The 22,540-nt window shown below is 44.5% G+C and overlaps 1 protein-coding gene across 2 annotated transcripts in view; it reads left to right on the top strand.

Annotated features, from left to right (window-relative positions):
- The window catches only part of LOC119161628 (polyamine-transporting ATPase 13A3-like), a 157,132-nt gene that overhangs the window by 87,548 nt on the left and 47,044 nt on the right, over window positions 1-22,540 (top strand). For both annotated transcript variants that reach the window (XM_037414197.2, XM_075885290.1), the window contains exons 2-9: window positions 5,118-5,194; window positions 11,480-11,647; window positions 13,089-13,147; window positions 13,766-13,856; window positions 15,774-15,943; window positions 17,776-17,845; window positions 19,602-19,736; window positions 20,701-20,767. In XM_037414197.2, the coding sequence (XP_037270094.2) occupies window positions 5,118-5,194; window positions 11,480-11,647; window positions 13,089-13,147; window positions 13,766-13,856; window positions 15,774-15,943; window positions 17,776-17,845; window positions 19,602-19,736; window positions 20,701-20,767 (837 nt within the window). The remainder of the gene's footprint in view (window positions 1-5,117; window positions 5,195-11,479; window positions 11,648-13,088; window positions 13,148-13,765; window positions 13,857-15,773; window positions 15,944-17,775; window positions 17,846-19,601; window positions 19,737-20,700; window positions 20,768-22,540) is intronic.

Here is a 22,540-nt window from a genome sequence, read left to right on the forward strand (position 1 = left end):
CGGCGTCCAGTCTTCGCCGGGAATCACTGATGAAGTCCGGACTCCGGTCGAAACGTCGAATAAACGCCGGTTTTCTTGTTGTGGTTATCGAAGCTTGCCATCAACATATTTTCGCGTATACTGTGTCTACGTTGTGTGCCTGAGAGGTGCTGATGATGTCTTATGCTCTCTTGACTATTTGTTGGATGTGACAAAAAGCCTCAGCACATGCCTGATTATTTTCCAACTGCATTCATCCCACTACGAACACGCGCCGATTAACGCACAATTAAGTGTAATCCGCTGTACTCTATTTTTTTACGTCGGGCGTCAGAACTTGCTGGCGGAAGCTGCTTCGTCGACGTGGCTCGATATGGCAACAGAAATTGTTTTGCAGCGGTATCGATCAACCAGGGGGGTTCGACCATCAGCGCCGTTTCATTATACGATGCCCATCGTCGTGTGCAGCCGAACAAGTGGCCACTGCCTTGGCGCTTAGTCGTACAGCTCAGGAAATAAAGTTTCGCATCCATCCATCCATTCTTTTTTTATGGCTGCAGCTTTCTACTAGCGTTTTCAGGTTTTCTAAAGTTAATCAGCTTAAAAGTAGGGGTACATCGTGAAACGTCGTTCGTATGTGTGCACTGTTTCATATCGGCTGATGGCTGTCAACGAATATGTATGTGGCACGTATGGGCGGATTCGTGGCGTAGTTATTCATTCTATTCTCCTGCCTTTTCCCATGTTCCACGGAGAACAGCTGAAACGTTTGCAAGGGCAGGCCTTTTTATTTCCGTCTACACGTGAACGGAAACCGCGATAGGGCAGCGATTTGTACGCGATCTCCACAGTCGCATCTCGCGGTTGGTCTCCGCATCTGTTCACGCAGCAGCTTTTTTCACTTAGCATTGATCTGCGTGTTCCCGGCGCAGGCTCGGGGTTTTAAGCGAATCGAAGCATTTGATGCGGTGAACTCGGCACCTGTTCCGATTCTGGCCCTCGTCGTATGCACTCCACGTTGACAGCTTCGAAATCCTGTGGCGTCGATCCATGGTAGTCCATGTAATTGGAACGCTTCTGCACGACGTCCGTCGGTGCGAACGTGATGCCACCTCACGTCGACGAGAGAAAGCTAAGTAAAAAAAACATACAGTGTTCCTTGCTTCCTTAACTGGTTTCTCGTTTGAATCGGTAAAGAACTGAACGCGTATAGTCAACACAAAACGCGAGAGCACTGAGCGTCTCTACTTGTGGGCAGACGACCGTGTACCCGTAAGATAATGAAGTCTAGGCATTCTGCCCATTTTTGTACATATTTTGACGTCATTTCCGTGACGGAAATACGTCACTGAAATCTTGGACTCCGGCTAAAACACTGTCGTGTTAAAAAAAATACTTTCCTTCAATTCAGCCTGAAGATTCTGGCGGTGATTCTTGCTCGTATGAAAAAAAAAAGAATATCATGCGCACGCTGGAATCCCGTGCGCTAAGCTTTCCGCCCCGGTCTCCGCCTGGTCTCTGCCGCATCAACCGCCGCCGGAATCCACACTCAATGCGCCCCCACCGCGGTAGCCGGGTGCTCGAGGCGATACTCGTTGGTTTTGCTGGGGAGCGCGGCGATTGGGACGGCCTTAGAGAAACACGCCGTGCGTCCGCCATCTCGGGGGCCTCGGAGATGGGCATAGAGTTTCCCAAACTTTAGGAGGCTCTGTGGAGATATGCATATTTGGATAGCGGGCATTATTTCGTCGTCCTGATCGTGCTATATTTACAGTCTCGTATACTGTCTTCATTGCAACGAGAATAACGTTCGAAGGGCATTCATGTCATTGTGTTTCAACCTTCGTGGACGAAACCGCGAGATTTTTTATGCTTCCTTTATATTGTTGCTGACATACTAAACTAACGCGCAGAAATTGAATCCTGAATGACGCTTTCGTCGAGAACGTAACGCGACGGATGGTATACTGTGCGCGCGTAAGCAACGTCATGGTTTCTTTTTCTTCTTTGCTTCTACAACAGTTGTCGTCTGTTGTTACACGTGAAAGTTGTCGATTTTAAAAGAAAAAAAGAGCAAAAGAAAAAGGAAAGTCGCAGCATATCCATGGAGTGAATGATGATGAGTCGGGCGAAGCTCCGCAGGGTTTCATCGGTAAACCATGAATCTGTTCGTCCGCCCCGCCACGGTGGTCTAGTTGTTAAGGTACTTGGCTGCTGACCCGCAGGTCGCGGTATCAAATCCCCGCTGTGGCGGCTGCATTTCCGATGGAGGCGGAAACGTTGTAGGCCCGTGTGCTCATATTTGGGTGCACGTTAAAGAACCCCAGGTGGTTAAAATTTCCGGAGCCCTCCACTACGGCGTCTCTCATAATCATATGGTGGTTTTGGGACGTTAAACCCCACATATCAATCGATAGAATCCGTTCTTCTGTCTGCCTGTCTGTCTGTCTGTCTGTCTGTCCGTCCATCCATCCGTCTGGGCTGACTAGGGCAGACAAACCTGAAAAAAGAACGTCCTCTGGGTGAGCTGCATGCGGTCTGTCGCTTATCAGTTCGTGTGCATTTCGTTTGCTCCGCTTTTCGCAACCTCGGTATAGGAGCACGGCGCTGAAGCTTAAATTAAAAAAAAAACGCATTCCTGCTGTTGTGCGACTTCTGATTGGTTAATCAGTTTCGCTCCGGGATCATGCGTCAGCTGACACGTAAAATTCGCAGTTGTCCGAGGACCGTCGCTGGATCGGCATGCTGTATGGCGCCGCGTTCGAACAGTGAGCAACAATAGTCTTTCTACGTAATAGTGAATTAGTATATATTCTACGTTCTTGCGTTTCTGAATTTGTACGCACGATATGCAGTGGCTGTATCTGGCCGTCTGTGTTTACGGGTCATGTTTTTACCCATAGCACGACTTCTTTGCGCATGTGCTCGGTGGCCTTTGCGCATAGCGTGGGCTAATGGGCGTTCTTTGTGCAGCTTTTTTTTTTCTCCGTGCTTTAGTGTCGCTAGTAATGTGTCTTTAAAAAAAACGCGTCGTCCGTTGCGTTTCTCAAACAATCGGTTTCTCCATTTTCTGTGCTCTCCTTGCACGTCTGTTATAATGATAGTACATATATAATACGCCACGGGTTCTCGGAATGTGCAATATAAACGGTGTTGCAAAATCTTATTTATAACGTTCGTTAGGCGAGACCACTTCGCTTACCAGAAGTGTATCAGAATGGGTCGAAAACGTCCTCATTTTCCTGCATGTCACAGTGGCAGGTTTTTACAAAACTTGTCGGCGCGGAAATTAGAACAGTAATTGACGAAGAATACGTCTACATCTTAATCAGAGCAGAGACGCACGACTGCTTATACAATGAAGGAAAGAAGTGAAAATTTTAAGGGCTCGTTTCTTTTATTAGCACACGATGTTAATATCAGACAATAATGCCAAAGAAAGCTTAGGGGACGTTATTAGGAGTAAACACAAATGTGAAGAAAGACAAGCAATCGAAAAGATAGCGTGCAGGGTCCGAACATGCTGCGACCATCGAATAACGCGTCCCATGCTCTACCAAGAGCTACCGCGCCGGCCATCCGCCTGTCCACTTTACTATTTTTTTTTTTTTTACAGTGCAAGAGTGAAGGCTTGAACGGTAGCTGTACTTCTGGTACGAACCCAGTAAACGTTACTGCGCGTCCGTTTGAAGCCGAGCCTGCTCGCATGTGTCGTCATGGCAACGGACACGCAGTGCGTTGGCATGACTTTCTGTAGCGACGTGCGTTAACATCATGCGAGCAAGGGCTAGCGTAGTTATCTACTGCATGCAGCAGAAGTGACAGGAAAGAGATGGCCGCTGTATTTTCGGAGCCGTCAGTTGATGATGGAGGTGTGAAGAACGAGGGCTGGGATGGGTTAGAGAGGGAAGTTCGTTGACCTATGTAGGGCACTTTGTTGTACGGGCAATGATAGCGGAATGAGATGAATACCGGTGTGGACGCGTGCTATACTGCAGATCTACCGTGTCTGCCCGAGGAGAAGTCGCGCTTCCCAGCGCATGCACCCTTTCTCGTGGTATGCTCCTTCGTGCTGATCCTGGCGAACTATAGTCGTCGGACCGTGACCACAGCAAGTGCATGGTCGAACTACGCACGGACTGGGTGCGCCGTGCTCCCTACCGGGCTGCAGAAATTAGGCGCCTTTCTTCCTGGATCCTCTAACCACTATACCCCCACCACTGCCGGTCGCTGGATACGAACGACTGCTGTCCCAGCAGCTTGTCAGTGCTCGTGTCGGTTACGGCTAACCGATTTTAACCAAGACTAGAGGGACCCCTCTCCCCCGTTCCTCCCTTCTTCACTCACACACAGGAGCGCGTTACGTTCGCGAGCCGGTTTTCGTTGGCGATGAAAGTGTAGGATGGAAGCCTGGCAAGACACTCCCCCTCCTCTAATTCCCGCTTTCCTTCTTTCCATCTTTTCTTTCCTCCGTTCCTCAGCACAAAGGAAGCATTCTTTTTTTTTTCTATAAATACTTCGGCCTCATCTCTGTGCGAAAGCACACATGGCTGTGGCAGCCCGACGTGTGCCCTTCTGAAGACGCTGGTCGGGTCACGTTTGCTTCGGAATCGCTCGTCGGTGGAAGACCTGCAGTCATGCTGCGTCGTCGCGGATACCAGAGCAGTAGGTTTACCCTCACTCCTCCTGTCATGGTTACCGTGCTCGCCTGCTGACCGTGAAGTCCCGGGTTCGATTGCGGTCGAGGCGGCAGCATTTCGACGGAGGTGAAACGCTGTAGTCCACGCGTGTGTTTTGTGCCATGACAGAATTTTCAGAGGTGTAGGAAAGCTGGGTAATTTTCACTATGCTTGCTCTGGGGGAGGGGCAAAGATTAAGCAGACGGAAACATGTGAAAAAAGCCCCCCCCCCCCCTCCTATACCCCCCGCTGGCGCCGGCCCTGGGAATGGTTCGAATTTCCGGGGCCTGATAATCATATCGCAGTTTTGGTGTGTAAAATGTCAGATATAATTATCATCATCTGTATTATCGTAGCATTGTTATCATGGCCGTTTTCATTTTACAGAGTTTTTCTTGCTTTCGCGGTTAGCTCTAGATTTAACCTAATTGTTACTCTTCCTTTTTTTCTTCGTTGCAGTAAAATGCCGAAAGCAAGGACCACCACCCATGAGAGATGGCGTCGACTACGTCAACGCTGGGGAAGAAGACCAAATGGTGAGTAGATTTGCCATTAGGTGCTGTAATAAGGCAACGATTGCAGTGCGAATTAAGGTTCTCATCGACTGGACCGAAGCAGCCACCCTTGCTATATATGGTTGCTACAAGCGGGTTTCGGGTAGATACGGGTATTTTACGCATAACGTCGTTCGGCTGCCACGTGCTGTCATTTTACACGTGTGATTGAGCATAGCCTCCTTGAAGTCCGTGATCGCTGAAAACTCTGGTGGCAAGGCGGGAGGGGTAAAATACTGTTGAATAAGAAATGTAATTGTGAAATAAAATTTGAAAGGCAAGCTTCGCAATGATCATGCAAAATTGAAAATGACAGATTGGCTGCCTTTTGCCGTGGTATCCAGCTTTCTTGACGTGGTACAGGGTGGGGGTGGTAAAGGTACGACGTAACGATTGGACATAAGATTTGCACACAATAAATCGCTCTGTTGTGTGCATCATTCATGTCCCGTCTATTTGTTGAGGTGGTTCTAACACACCCCGAAATGTTTTCGCGCTTTAACTTCTATGCGATGCTAAAGTATTGTCTAGTAGCTAAGGTACTCGACTGCTGATCCACAGGTCGCGGGATCGAATCCTGGCTGCGGCGGCTGCATTTCCGATGGAGGCGAAAATGCTGTAGGCCCGTGTGCTCAGATTTGGGTGCACGTGAAAAAACCCCAGGTGGTCAAAATTTCCGGAGCCCTCCACTACGGCGTCTCTCATAATCATATGGTGCATTTGGGGCGTTAAACATTACAAATCAATCAATAAAGTATTTACGCGCCTTCACATCGATCACCAGTGGCCAAAGATAGCCGTTCTGTATAAAAACATCCACAGAAAAAACAATTGAAGCATATCCACGGAGTGCATTATGCTGAGTGGGGCATAGCGTCCGTCTGTCCGTTCTTGCTTCCGTCCATCCATCTGTGTGTCCGTCCGTGCACCTGTCTGTCTGCCCCTCCGTACATCCATCTAGTGAGCACTTCAAGTACCGTCATCTCACATCTTTTCATCATATGTTCATCATATACAAGTGCCGCCATCCAGCGAGCATTATAAGGTCTAAACGAGAGGTGGCACTTGCGCACTTTCTTACGGCCTGCGCTTCGTTCCCACCTTTCACCGCCTCTAGTTCATGGCACTACGGCCCAATCCCCGCTAATCCTTGCTAAAACCAAGAGGGTTACGCCCAGTGAGTTTAACGTGGCAAACCTTTCTGCTCAGATAGTGCGTCCTTCTAGTACTGTTTCTTTTTTTTAGTAAGCATTGAATTCAAGGCAAATTTTATTGGAGATTAAGTCAGCAATACTCACCTCTGTAAGTTATTTCATCAGAAACAACGATCTTTTTATTTATGATTAACGTGCGCGTTGTTCCTCCTACATTGGAAAGGATGCGCGCGTGCCGCTCCTTTAGTCCGGCCGTGGAGGTGGCTACCTACTACTACTACTACTACTACTACTACTACTACTACTACTACTACTACTACATACATCGCGGATGCACGCGGCATAGGGAGCTTCGCCCCCAAAATTCATCGGACACGCCCATTCGTCAACCTTTTTAAACGTTCTTTGATGCGACAGACGGTCGTTCCTCGGCTGCCAATGTCTCGGGTGAAAAAAAAAGCCTCCATTGTCATAATAACCCTGGAAATTGAACAGCGAGTCTCTTCTGACAGTCGAGATGTGGGGCCGACTTGACGCCGCTTTTAGAGTTACTGTATATGCAACCTTCAGGTATATAGAGTAACTCTAGCCGCTTTTAATGAGGGTGCACCCCACCACCCCCTTTTGCCCGTCGTCTGTGTTCACACGCGTCGGGGTGCTTCGTTTTCGCCGGCGTCCTCACACGAGAGTTGTAAACTTTTGAGGTGGCCGTAAACTTCCTCTTTCCTCGCATCGAGCCTCTCAACGCGCTCCGACCGCGCCGCGCGGTACTATAGGTAGACCGTATAAATAGGCGAGGTCTTGCTCGTGACCTGTAGTACGTACAACAGCTGCCGCGCGCTGTTGTCCGCGTGCAGTGGTCAGGTGCGCACTTCCTAGCCGCGTCTCGAATCGCGCTTCTGTGTTGGGCCACACGTATAGCAGCTGCGGAGTGTTCGCCTATAGCGCTCGTGGTTTAACGCGGTTCTGACAGCCGGCCGGATTTTTCTTTTTCTTTTTTTTTTTCACAGCGCTGGCGCGTCTGCTGTGCATGTGCGTCGGCCTCACTGACCGCTGATTGGACACTTTGCAGAAATTTGCAAGGCGACTTTCCTGTAAGGTTGTTTTCTAACAACAACAACAAAAAAAATGACAGCATATCCACGCAGTGAATGCAGGAGAGGGGCGAAGCAGGGTCCGCACGCCGCTATAGTGTACTAGAATATGGGCATATTCTAGTACACTATAACGCCGCTCCCGCGCCGTTTCGGCCTATCTTGCCGCCTTGCGCGCCAGCCGCTCTGCAGCCTTGTCCATCCGCCGACCTTCTGAACGCACGCTAGAACTGCTTTTCTTTTACTACACCGCGCCCTCTAGCCACACCCTAGCGTACGGCGCCGCCGACGAACACGCGATCGCCAACGTTTCGTGTGACGTCATTCCTATATTCTCGCGCCCTTGCACATCGGGGTTCCGTCTTCGAGCGCGAGCCGCCGCCGCCTTGCGCATACTGTACTTTTTATCGACAAACCGTGAATCATCCGCTGGCCGAGTCCGTCCGTCGTCTGTCTCTGTTTGACGCACGGACGGACAGATGAACGGATGGATGCATGGACGGACGCACGGACGGACAGATGGGCGGACGCACGGATGGACGGATGAACGCATGGATGGATGGAAGCGCGGACGGACTGGCAAACGCTTCGCCCCACTCATCAGCATTCACTCCATGGATATGCTGTGAATTTAACATTTATCATACTACAAGTAGCGTCCTCTAGTATCGTACCATTTGCATTTTTCATCGTATATGCATTTCGTTATATGTACAAGTAGCGCCCTCTACGGTCGGTTCAAGAACTAACGAGATGTGGCTACGATTACGACGGAACGCTCAGCCCACGCCTTAAGGAGATTCGCTCCTAAAGCTCTCGTTCACGGAGTACGTGGACGTCGATTTATGTGCCGCAGTCTTTATCTTTTTTTCTTCAAGCTACCGTAGCCAGAAAATGGTTTTGTTCGAGAAGGGGCTGGGCAGGGTGGTGCAATGTTCGGGCAAGGACTTTGCTTCGGGACAACACTACATATTCTTGATCATTGTGCGACGTAGAAGGGAAAAAAAAGATCTCCCTCTTCCACTGTGATCTTACGAGCACATAGAGCGACCGCGTAGTAATAAAACTGGAGATCTGTTTGCAAAACAACTCCACTGGAAGGTTTTATCTTCTGCATTTTGGCCGGGATGCGGCCTTCATCAAGAATCAGAATGAAGGCCGTACCACAGCCGAAACATTGCAAGTGATACCTACTGTTCTTGCAGTTATGATAGCATATCTTTATACGTTCATATTTGTCTTCCAATTAAAGCACGATTTACAATTACAGCACACTTAATGCAGGAAAACGAAAGAGATGTTAGGTTGCTTTTTATCCACTGCTTGTTTTGACTCTGCATCTTTGCATGCTTCCGACCCCGATCATTTACGAGGCATAAACGAAGCACAGTGCCCATATATCAATGTCGCTGCATCTTTAGGATTTTTTAGGGGCGAAGCTCCTTAGGGCGTGGGCTGTGCGTCCCCTGTAGCCTGTATGTAGCCACCTCTAGTTTAGTTCTTGCAGTGTTCACTAGATGGCGGTACCGTCTCCTGTATGTAGCCACCTCTCGTTTAGCTCTTGTAGTGTTTACTAGATGGTGGTACTTGTAGCTGATGATGAAAAGATGCAAGATGTTATAAACTAGAAAGCGGTACTTGTAGTTGATGAAAGACGCGAGATCTTATAAAATAGGAATGATGTCACATATGGCGCGTGTCATTGGTTGAAGGCAATCGTTCGATTTAGTGCGGCGACGTACGCTAGGGGGAGCGTTGTAATAAAAACCGTTCGCTGTTGGCGCGCGCTCGGAGTCGCCGGATGGATAAGGCTGCACAGCGGAGAGAGCGCAAGGCGGCAGCAGCGCGCGCTCGCAGACAGAATCCCGATGTGCGAGCGCGCGAGGCAAGGGACATCGCAAGCCATCCATCGTCTAAGAACAAATAAAAGTTGATTTGTGTATATACACACACAGCGTTTCTCACGTCTTTACATGATGATCGACTGGGCGAATTACACGGAAGATTCACAGTTTACCGATGAATCCCTCCGGAGCTTCGCCCATTCATCATCATTCACCCCGTGAATATGCCGTAATTTTTTTGTTGATCAGCTGTGGAATACGGCTATGCTGTTTCCTCCAGTGTTTGTATTGATGTAACCTTGAACGTGGCAAGGCGCACATGTTCGGAGTATTAGATTGGGTCACACTTCAGAATGTTTATGCTGTTTTTAGACCGCCTCATGGTAGTGCGAGTGAACTCTAGGACACTGTGGCACTATCTTTTTCTCTCCCTGTTTCTCACACACACGTGTCATAATGTGCCTGGGCGATGTTGCTTGGACCACCGATGGAGCGTGGAAAAAAATAGCATTGTAGTCACACTGCATGATATTCACACGTCACATTGGCTGAATCGAATAAGGTAACCAAAACAGTCGTCCTTAATGGGGCCCTGCAACACTTTTTTAGCATGTTCAGAAAACGCTGCCGATCGGTAGTAGGGGCTCCCGAGAACACGCGAGCCAAATGTTATAGCGCAGCACGTGGCCTGGAATTCACAATATATTATCAGTCAGCTAAAGATTGATTTCTCTTCCTTCGACAAATGACTGAAGACGATCAAAAGTCACTCGTAGAAGGCCATCTATTGGCCATTGGCCGATTTAAACATGGCGCGCTCGGTCGTTACAGAGATCGCCGCGGGAGGCCGTGACTTGTCCTCGCGTGATCGAAGTGCTCAAGGTCACGAAGCGCGCATGACGTATTTTCTTTGCCCCTGCCATCCATCTTTGCTTAGCCTCCAGTGCTTTCGTCGGGACGAGAGAAGAGAGAATGTGATAGCAGCGTGCGACAAATCTTTGCGACTCCGCTCGTACTGGACGGATTCCTAAAATTTTTGCAGAGTTGAATTTGTGCGTCTATAAGCTCTTTAAGTGAATTCATTCCATGGTTACTTCTAAAAGTGTTTCAGGGCCCCTTTATTTATGACCGTGCGTACAAATAACGTTCATGATTTATTACTTTCACGACAATTTAATTACTGCTTTAACTCTTGCTCACCTTTGCTTTGCCTTGTTTTCGATAATGCTTCATTTCTCACTTTGTCGGTACTGAGTGTTGTGAAGTCTCGAAATGGCAAACGAGCGCCACCACCACGCTCTTGGAGTGAACGGACACAGCAGACGCGGTCGGAACAAAGCAAACAATACACATTTATTTAACTACTTTTTGATCGACGACATCGTCAGCCGAATTATTATAACATAAATTGTAATTAACACGCTAAGACATCCTCACACAATATTAAACGACACTCAGCAACATGACAAACAAGGCGGTGGTGCTAACGCCTGAACCACCGCGGTGCCGTCCACGGCAGACCCACCGCTAGAGGCAACCGTCCGCGTCACTGCCCCACGCCACAGCTCTCTCGCCCGCCACCAAGGCTTGCCGTCCGCCAGGGGTCACCGCCGGCCGGCGCTAGCGCTCCACCAACCATGATGATGATAGTGGTGATCACCGCCCACCAACACACCGCCACCTATCGCTCAATAGTTGTCACCTCCAAAATACGGCTTCTCTGCGAGACAGGTGCGCCACGCGGCGCAAACAACTTTACGGGGGGTGTCAGCACCCCCACAGTGTTTTTGGATTATCTTTAGTCCCACTGTGTCTATGCTATGCAAATTAAGGAAATTTAGTTCTGTTATTTTGTGTCAGCAATTCCTGATTGACCATGTGTATGCTGTTTTTCTTTGTTCAACTGCCTTGCATACAATAAATAACTTCTCACATGTGTTTATTTCTAATTGCGTTAATTGATCTTTGTGAATTCTAAACATGAACCCCCCCCCCCCCCATGTAATACCCCTAGCAGGGCCCTTTAATCCATTAAGGGAACTGTAAATGATGGTGGTGATGTATAGAATAGCCATGCTATCCCATTCTATAGAGTGGCGTCCTTCAGCCTATGATTGCTTTGTGCTGCAAATAACACCTGCTTCTTGCGTACATTTTTTTATTGTTGTATCGCAGGAGGTGTTTGGGTACCAACAGGACGGATGTCGCACCCTGGCCACCTGGTGTGGCATGCTGTTGACGGCAGGCCTGCTGCGACTGCTCTTCCACTGGCACCCCGCCTGGTGGCTTTACTGCACCCACCGGCGCTGCTCTCTTCAACAGGCCATCAGAGTGTTGCTCGTGGTGTGTTTTCGCTCTTCTTATCACTAATTGAAACAATGCCATTTAGTGTACCTCCGTCACACTTGGCGACAAGTCCATCTTGACAGTGGAGGAAGGGCTACTGAGTTGGGGATTCTGCATATTCGGGTTACTCCACTATGAGTACAGCAGCTTCCGGCCAATATCAATTGCATTTTCAGTTTCACTTGCTTGCAGAGTCAACACACATCCAGAACGTACACCACATGAAAGATGTAAATGGGAGAGACATTCCGATTGTTCATTGTGCATTGTTCGATTACATTTTTCTTGGAGGACTGAACTGAGAGTTTAAGGCTGCAGCTGAACCAACACATATCTGGAACACCATGTTTACCTTGTACAACAGGTGGGCAGAAAATGTGCTAAGAGAAAAAAATAAAAAGAAGAAATTCTTGTAAAGAGAACAATAATTTTATTTTCTCCATGACTGCAGTCACTCTTCTTGTTCTCATAATGAATAAAGCAGTGTGCTTTCATTTGCCAGTAAAGTCAAACAAAAACATTAATTGCATCCTATTTTTTGGCTCGCTAGCAAACACACTCTTAAGTTCTGTAGCTTCTACACAAGACATGAACCTTTTGCTTTTAAAAAAACAAAGAGCTTTCAGTTTCGTCTGCTGGCACAGTTTGCTAAGTTTAGCAGGTAGAAAAGACAAAGGAATGCATTGAAACAGAAGCCCACAAATATTGGCCACCTTTTGTCATGTACTTAGTCTAGTTTCATGCAAGAAAATTCACTATTAATCTCAAAGACATTATGCACTCTTCTTTATGTGTACTTGGGAACGTAAGAGTACACTTTCTCTTCATCAAACATCTCTAAATTTTGTTGCGGCATGGCTGACTGAAGCAACAAATAACCAGAAACTTCTTGGGGCCATTTGTTTGCTGGCGTTATGGTGGGTGCAAGAGATCATCTGTATGTGTGTACAACTTATTACGACGGGAATCTCTAGTTTTGTGTTCAGCAGAGCATGTGTATCGGGACACAATTTTGGTACACACTCATACCTCAATATGACAAACCAGGATATAATGAAGCATTGGTTATGACGAAGACAGTGAAGAGTACTCTTGCAATAGACAGAGCACTAGAAATATACCTTATTAACGAATTTTCAGATATGACAAACTTATTTTCTTGCAAGATTCAACTTTGTTATAATGAGGTTTGAGCGTATACTTTTTGAGGTGGAGCACCAGAGAAAACATGACTTAAAGTTAAAAGAACACAGGACAAGTGTCTTGCCTTTTATTTTGTCCGAGTGTAGGGATGTGTTTTTGTTCTTTATTTCTTGTGTGCTGTGTCGTTTGATTTATTATGACTCTTGCTACTGGTTTTGTGTGTTTTCTCTGCTAGTTAACTCGGCTCTTAATGAAAATTCAACCTTACATTCCATTGCCTTTCTCTTATTTGCAGGATCAGTACAAGCAGCTTTTTGTAGAAAAAGTTCAAACTATCCTGCCCTCTGAAGTCAAGTAAGTACGGTCCCTCAGTTTTGTTTGTTCTTTTATATAAGTAAATTTTTGTCTTTTGAAGTATGAAGGCAACAGGTTCCTTAATATTCATGCAATAAGAAAAAGAATTATTGATTGCCTGCTAAATTTAGCAAAGAAGTGTTTCCACGTATCGAATGTAGGCTAATTGCTTCCCTCGTTTCTATTCCCAGTCATTCACAAGGGTGGAATTTTCGGAGGCCCTGCTATTTTATTTGAACAAATTTTCTGGATGGATCATTTGAGGAATTATTTGTGTAATCGAAAGTTGGGCAGTTATACTTGACAAAAGATTTTAGGAACTACAGCGGGACGAAATAACAAAATTTAAAATGCATAATTTTTTTCCCGAGCATTAAAAATGTGTGCTGTGTGAAAACAACTTGAGATGTCACAGTTTCTTATTGCACTACAAACTCCTTCTCCTTTGCACGATATAAAAAAAAGTTTATATAGAGGCAAGAAAATGTACTGGTCAATTAAGCTAATTCAGTCGCCTGAAATCTGATGCAAATTTCAAAGAAACCGACAGCACAATGTTGCAAATTCTCCAGTAACATTTTCAGCTATATATTGATCATCTCTCTTTTTCTTTTGCAGTGTGTCACTTATGCTATCTGTAACAGGTCAGGCAGATTCCCCTCTGCAAAAATCAAACAAACTTGATGAACTTGTGATGCTGAAACCGGGGGTGAGTAATGACTGCTGATTTTTTTTTCTCTTTAATGGTTAGGCATGTGCAAACGCTAGGTACTGTTGACTATGCACATCAGCTTACGCGATGCTAATTAAAGATCCTCAGAGCACCTTGCTATGATATGAGGCAAACTCTATAGCTGGTGGGTGAGTTCACACTTTGTTTTGTGGTGTGCGATGCAGATGTTCTCATCATTTGCAAGTTTACATTAGTGTTTGTCAGAGTTTCATAAGCATACTGCAACTTTAAAAAAAGACGAAGGATGCTCTGAAGCTTTTTTCAATGCCTTCACTGTTTTTTTAAACTGAACTAAATGAACCAAGGTTAAGCATGTCTTGTCAAACACCCCACTCAGGGCTATGCACTTTTGTTGAGAATTGCACTAAGAGAACCATGAGCCTTGGGATTGAATTTATGGCTTGTGATAGCAGCGTTAAATAAAATTTGCGTGAAATCAAACAAAAATTCTGCCTGTTTGTTTTGTCAAGCTGTCAGTCAGATTAGATGTATATTGCAATGAAAACTGCAGTCTGTGAGGTTTTAGAGCACACGACTGCATGATACATAGACGGTTTGCTTATGGAAACAATATCATGGCAAGGACTCACAAACAGCTTGCAAATGCTTTTGGTCGAGTGAAAAGATGTGAAGCGGCACTAGTTGCATATACCGCTGCATTTGTTGTGTAGATAGTAGCGGTTGTGTCAGCAAAAGCCTTCAGTAATACAAGTACTTTATCAACCTTTCTAAAAAGCAAGAAAAAGGTCGTATCTTTTTCCCACAACTTGTTCCTTGCGCGTAAATAGTGTGGTGAGGGGTAAAATGTATCTTCGGTACTTAACTTTAAATGTGTACAGCCAGACGACACCACTGCGGGAACCTCTACAACATTGCATAACAAATGATTGCTTGCGTTCTGGCTTAAATACGAGCACTGCAGCACATGGCCTCAGCAAACTCACCTGTGTAACAAAGTATTTTGAAGGTCCTGAGCACTTCATTATGAAATATTTGGACAGTAATTGCCTAGCTTTAACTAATAGTTCTCGCACAGGAAAGGCATCATTTCCAAGCTAACGTTTCGGCATGTAAGACTAGTCCTCGAACAGAAGCTTAGCAACGCCCTGAAGCATCAAGAATGAGTTTTTTTTTTTTTTTTTTTGTCAATTTTGGAAGAACGCTGATCTTGATTTGACCATAACAAAGTTATCTGGTTTGTTGTGTTGAAGCTACAGAGGCTGTTGCAAGGTACCTGATGATGACTTTTATTACCTAGCATTCTTTAGCATGCAGTTAAAGTCTAAATAGTATGTATGAGCCCTCTTGCCTCTCGCACTCGTCGTGCAGCCAGAGGTCGTGTATCCATGAATAAAATATATGACCTCTTGCTCAACTTTAGCTGCCATAGCTGCAGAGCACCATTGCAAGTTTTTCGTCCCATTTGTGTTTTGCAAATCTATTATAACAAGTTTGCAGCTTGGAAGCACCCATTGAAACTGGTGAAAGGTTTTGGAACCGTTGTTATCTGAAACTTTTTATCATTTTCAGTCTGTTCTGGTTCAAAATTAAGACTTACAACTCAAGGTTAAGCAGTATACTTACTCTTTTGCAGATTGAACATAATGTTATGAAAAAATTCACATGATAATCAACCATGAAAGAACTTATTCAGCAGTGCCCAACTACGGACCATTTTACCCAAATTTTCTTGACAACGCTGCTTTCATAAATTACTGAAGGTCTTTTGCTGAGACATGTAGCCTAACTGAACACTGTGCCAGCCTGACCCGGGCGATTCAGGACCCCCAAGCTCTGCATTTCCTCGGTGCCGAGTGACACGTTTGCACGTGTGGGGTGCTGAAACCGCCAAAAGAGCGTTGCAGTATTCATCGTGCTCCTCTGCCATTTCAGGGTTCGATGCAGCCGGCCGAGAGCTTAGTCTACTTTGAGAACAAGAAGATCCGCTACATCTGGGATGCGGAGCTCAAGGCATTTGCAAGGTTGAGGGGTTTCGATAAAAATGTGACGTGTTCTTACTTTCACCAGCAGAAGGGCCTTTCGCTCCCGGAGCAAGTGGTTAGGTAGTGTACAAAAGTTTTGTTCCCGTTCTGAGTGTGAAGCTCGTTTGTCTCCGATCTTGCCATGTGTGAAACAGTTCCTGAGAACGCAGAAGAACCTGGCTACAATGCCCACCGTGCCAGACATAAAAAACGTTAGCTAAAGCAACAAAAGGTGTTTGGCATTGCAATTACAGTGTAGTCGCTAAGCTGCCCATTGACGGGCTTTATCCCAAAGATTTAATAGACTGACCAGGGTTTTTTCACAAGTGAACATCTGTCTGAAATCCTCTTGTAAATGTGACGAAACATGCTGAACGTGTTGATGGTCAATGAATGGGCACCAAGGATGTTACTAGAAGTTTATATGCCGATGGATGCACTTACTTTTGGCGACTGCTGCTACTTTATATATCCTCAACTTAAAGTCGCTCATGAACATGTAATCTGGCTTGTAAACTTGCTTTGGCATATATTTGTTGGCATATTGGCATATTGGCATATATTTGTAAAGACACGAGTTTCACATTGGCAAGACTTGAGAAACCTAGCGTCACACTTGCTACTATTTGTGCATCTGACTTCGTGCTACTGTTCTTTTCCTTTTCTTTGCTTACATTCAAATCTGTTATTGCTTGTCCCCTCCTTTTTTTTTTTCATGGCCCTGTAATCTGTGTTTAGAACTGACATGGTGCGAATAGAAATTGCGGATTCCGGCGATCGGAGTTGCATGTGGTATATGTTTTACTGTGCTAAAGTAGTACGACATGTGCTTTTAATTGTGTCCAATGCATCCTTTTAGTATAACCTGTGGCACATTTACATTATGCAGTGTTTATATGACTACCACTTTTCTTAAAGGGCCAGTAAAAAGGCTCAGACACCCCCAAAACAAGCTCACCGATCAATGCAGAAGTGCATTGTTCTATACTACCCTGCAACTTCCTTATAGAGCCGAAATTTTTTGTGGCAGCATGTCCACATCGTACGAGTGTGCAATTAGCTTCGTCACACAGTTAGGAGATGGGTGTTCTTTACTGGCCCTTTAAGTTAGTAAGAAAAAGAAACATTCTGTTTGTGTTGATGTAAGAGTTTCGTCATTTTTGCTTTTTCTTTTCATAGCTATTGAAACGTTCATAGTTAATAGTTAATAAAAGGGCAGTCAAAGTGGATTATATTTTTACGCTTAAAAATTCATCAGGATGTCTTCATAAGCTTTCAAACTTGAGAGAACGTGCATACCCCGATATACTAGTTTTCAGCATATGAAAAGCAGTACAGAGTAATGTGCATTGTTGCGTTACATACATGCTAAAACCGTTGATGTGGGAGGTGGCCCAGATATATGAAATCTGTTTCCTGGCAAAATATTTAAATGATGACTGCTACAATGCTTTTAGCAAAAGAAAGTACCTCCACAAGAAATGCATCTAGTATCTTTACTGGCAGCCTGCAGGGGGTTGCACGTACATTTGTACACCTCAAGTAAAGTGTCTGCTAGCATGTTAAGCTTACGAATGCTTTGAAGATTAGGTGTTTATGATATTTATTTATAATGTTATTAGTAGTAGTATCTATTAACATATTTGAAATCTTTTTTTGAAAACATGCATAATACACGTTCGTGCTTCCCCGCGATACGTAGCTCATCGTGCACGGCCTGAATCTTTCTTTGCACTTGAAGCCTGTTTCTGTCTTTCAACAGCGCTCATTTCTCTCTCACCTGTCTTGATTGTTCCCTCCTTATGGTCTTTTTTTATGGAATATTTGCCTGAAGCGACCAATGTGTGTTTTTATTTGCCTTGCTCTCATGTGCTTCTGCCCCTGATTGAAACTGTGCTCCTTGACTTTTTCAGACGAGTTCTTTTTGGGGATAACGTAATTAGTGTCCAAATACAGTCAGTCTTTCGTATCCTCTTTCAAGAGGTTAGTCTTGAATACCTCTCACTTCTCTTTGGTTATAGCGCTCTGGTATAACCTTTGAGCAGTAGAAAAGCTGTCAGTGGTGCATAAAATTAGCCTTGTAAGTTGTATAAAACCATAGGTCATGCATGCTCAGCCGTGTGCTCTTTCTCTGCCTCGCCTTGCTTGCAGTTAGCTTTGTCTGGTCTCTTGAATAATAGACGTATAACTAAAGTGGACTAGTGCCACAGTGCCGGAAATGGCTAGTTCTAAACATTGCTGCATGCTCTATAACTGAAGATAGTGGCTGGACCTCAATACCTGCCTTGATCAATTCTTTTCTGTCAGGAGACAAGGCACAATATTTGCATGTTTGTTCTCATATCAACTTATTGACAAGTTACAGATGCTCTTATAACTTCAGAAGTTCATAACAAATGTTATTGGCTTTTAATTGATGCTAATTTAGTGATGATTACACTTTAATGTATCATTCTACCAGATTTGGTCAATGCTGCTTGAAAAACACTGACTTGCGATAGATGATTGTTAGTTAAAGGGGCCCTCCTACACTATATAACCCCCCCCCCCCCCCCCAGTTCTTACTCCTGATTTGTGTAGACTAAAGTACAGACAGAATAACGCAGCAAGAACGGCAGGGATAATGGCATGTAGTATTAAGTTATTCAACTTTGAAAATTTTCAATACAAGAAAAACATGGCTCCTCTCAACTTGATATTCGCAAGGTCACTTGACCTCAGTTCACTCACCCCAACAGGCTTAGGGGCATTGGATGGCTGCCCCAATGAAATGAGCTCGAAGCTCTGTAGGGGAAGCTCGCACACTATTGTTGTTTGTCCTTTCCAGCCTATTGTAGACCTCATTACCATAGTCGCAAACGTGGTGCCTGACTTGTCAGAATGTGAGCTGGTGCTACTTTTTCGAAGTGAGCCAGTATTTTCTGCTGAGAAGATCAGGAGGGACACTCCATTTCACCACCCCCTCTTGATCTAATTCTGAGAAGGACCTGCAGGGTAGTGGCGAAGTACCGTTGACCCTTCGCAAGTTTGTCAGTGAGCAGCCCGACAAACCACAAGGGTGCATTGCACCCCTTCAACAACAAAATAAAGTCCACCGCACATGCAAAAAGAGGCAGCTCACAAAGGCACCAAAGCAAGACGAGGGAAGAGGGAGGTCTCTCGTATGTACATTCAACACGCGCAAGCCAAAAATGCCGAGTCGAAATGGTAGCCAGTGTCTCTATTGTGCTTTTTGTAGTCATGATCTTTCCTGATGTGACTGCGTCTGTTTGAGGTTCATTGAAAAAGCACAGAAAAGAACAATGAAACACGTTAGAAATCTCAGTTGTGATAGCACACCATGATCTCTCTTAATGTTACATTTATCCATTCATAGGCTTGCAGCCGCACGCCGTCATTTCCGCCGGCAACAGTTTTGGCAAGTGTCACTACGTGCTGATGCAGCGATGTAGTGATGTTATTGACATGATTAATATGCTAACTCTTTTGATATCGGCACTTAGGCCTGTGCTAAAATTATCCCCAGCCGTCGCTCTACACAAAGCACAAATAAAAAGTAGGTGCTTCAAAAGTTTTGGAGGGCCCTTTTAAGTTCTAGCTTAAGGAATAAATAAGTTAAATAATTCTGCTCAAGAAGTAAGTGTCTGTCTTTATGTCAAAATGTTTGTGTGGCAGTTGTTCTAAGCTCGGCGTTTCTTCATTGCTTTCCTTTGTCTCTCTTCACCCCCCTGCAATCCAGGTTCTCGAGCCTTTCTATGTGTTCCAAGTATTCAGCATAATCATCTGGTTCTCTGATGACTACTACTACTATGCCTCATGCATCATCGTCATGTCTACATTGTCTCTAGTCACAGGCGTATACCAGATAAGGCTGGTGAGTCTGGTAGTTTTGGCTCTTTGAAGCCTTTGCTGTCTTATCGGTAGTGCATACTTGAGTCAGCAGTAATTATTATATGTGTGTGTTTGACAATGAGACTGCAGCATGAATAAAAAGAGCTTGCCCTCGTACGATATTCTCATTACTGGTGCCACCGGAAAATGGCATTAGCAGTTAACTCGATTGTGTTATTGGTGTACAGTTAGACCCCTTAATAAGAGGCGTGCTCCAGACAGCAGTTTTAGTTTTTTATACGAGATATCTCTTATAAGCAGGGGACCTCGTATGCATTTCCTTATCAACCCGTATTTTACCATAGGCCCACTGGTGTCTCTTATTAGTCTCTTGTATCAGTGTCTTTTATAAAGGGGTTCGACTGTATTAGCAGCAGTGAAGTCATACATCTGCTCATATACTCGTGTCGTAATATATACAATAATGCTACATTGCTTTTATTTTTGGATGTTTGAACTTGTCTGCCTCTTTTTTTTAATTTTTAATTGGCTTTTGGCACAGTTCTCTTTTCATTTTTTAATAATAATGTGCACTGTTTGATATCTCTAAAGAACGTTGCATGCTGGATTAGCTTTGCTTTAAATTTCGTGGCATGGATTTGTTTATATCATGCAGCACATGTACAGCTGCTTCCATGTTATTATTCCCCTCATGTAAAACCCCACTCATTGGGGTCTTTGAGGTACCTGTAAATAAATAAATAAATAAATAAATAAATTATGTTGTGAAACCTACCAGTCTGATTTAGTAGACGATTTTTTGCAGCACATTATGTAATTACCACATTTTAAGTTCAGTCTAAGACAGTTCAAGTTGAAAATTTTCACTTCACACACTCCTCGTAAATCATGCCTAACATGTATGAATTCCATGTGATTGTAGTTGGTGAGTGACTAGCTTGCCTTGTTTGTTATCACTTACACGTTCCTTGTTCGCACTTTTACAGAGTCAAAAAGCTTTGAGTGACACCGTACATGCTATGGATGTGGTCACAGTCAAGCGAAGCAAAGGAGGTGAGTGACAACAATTGCTGTATCATGTGTCATTACCTTTATTTTGTAGCATTAGCTAAAAAAAACTTCACTAGGTTCATCCATTGTATACAAACGAGCATAATGGGCAGACATTTCATTAGCCATAATGTCTGTTGAAGTGCAGGGATTCGTGCAAGGTCGTCGAGCCTACAGTGCATTTTTTTTTTTGGCGGGGCGGTGTTTTGTCGAAAGGTTCGAAGATAGTGTGATTGCATAGACTGAGGGAGGAACTCTGCATGAAAAAAATTACTGGACAGATTTCGTTAAGTTTTCTTCTCATATTTGAAACATTTTAGCACAGAAGGAAGCCTCACACATTTCTTTTCTCAGCCATTGCTTTATTTAGGACGAAATGTGATCTTCATAAAAAACTATTATCACTCTAAATGAGAGGAAACACTGTCGAAATCTCAATTTTTTGGTAAAGAAATTGGTGCGGGGGAACATCAAACATGTGCGTCATCATACTTTTAATTTTTTTTTTCAAGTGCCTAGCACTTAAATGACCCAGCTTGTCCTTTATTCTATCTCATGTCACATGGTCACCCAGTGGTCTATACAGAACTAAAAGAAGGCTAACAAGGCTGAAAATCAGTGCAAAATAAGCTAACACAGTCCATAATAGTATAACCCTTTACTGCCCAGTGTCGGGAACTGGCGACATACCAAAAAACCTCGAGCAAGCAAGTCGCAAAATGCCTGCAATGCTGACCATAAAGTACTCACGAAGAACGTAGCTTTCACTATTGAAAACCTACTGCTGTTTCATTTAAAGTGTTTTATGCTAGAACCAATTGTTTTGTAGCTGATGGTGGAGAGCGTGAAGTGCGTGCAGCAGCTCTCACTTCTTTGTTCTTTCTCGCCTGGGTGATGTAAGTTCTATCTTCAATAATTTTGTTTATTTGGTGTGTACGTACCTAAGATGAGGAACGCGACATATTGCGTAGTTCAGAAGTACGTTTTCTGTTGCAAAGTCCTCGCTTGTGTGACATATGGAGAATTTACAACATACATAAAGGTATGCATTAAAGTTGCATTTTAGGTAATTTAACTGCGGAATCATTGAAAGGTTGCTGTGTAAAGCTGGTAAATAAAGACAAGTTTTATTTTTTGGCAGTTTCACTATTCAGGCATTAAAGCGATAAACTACAGAAATAACCAAAAATAATTATCAATAATTTACCTAAAACTGCAACAAAAAAAAAACCGTCTGAAACATCTGGCTAAGACCCGCTCCTTGTAAGACGGTGTGTCAACAGCCCGGCAAGAGTGCGATTTCCAAGGGAATCATTGGATTGCCGATGCTATGCACTTTCTCAGGTGGTGGAACTGCATTAAGTGCGGAATATAGAACTACATCATTACTTACACAAGAACAACATTACCACAAGATTTAGTGTGGGATTTTCAACTACACCAGGGCCTACACACAAAAAAAGACACTGGTGCAGAATTTAGTGCGGCATTGGGATCTCCACCGACACCTACACAAAAAATCACATTAGCACTATAATTAGCTGCAGTATTAGCACTGAATTAGAGCTAAATTAGTGCTACATTGAGTGCGGGATTCTGTATTTTATTTGGTAATCTGATCTCCACTTGCCTTAAAGGAGTGGTGCCACCAAATTTCGAGGCTAACTCAAGCCTGTTGTGGGTTTCCTTTGTATGCAATGACTCTCCACACGAAAGATCGGATAAAGCAAACGCATAAAATATATTTTAATTCACTTTTAAAAGTGTACCTCAATG

The sequence above is a fragment of the Rhipicephalus microplus genome, unplaced genomic scaffold, assembly GCF_043290135.1.
Source record: "Rhipicephalus microplus isolate Deutch F79 unplaced genomic scaffold, USDA_Rmic scaffold_108, whole genome shotgun sequence".
Classification (NCBI taxonomy): domain Eukaryota; kingdom Metazoa; phylum Arthropoda; class Arachnida; order Ixodida; family Ixodidae; genus Rhipicephalus; species Rhipicephalus microplus.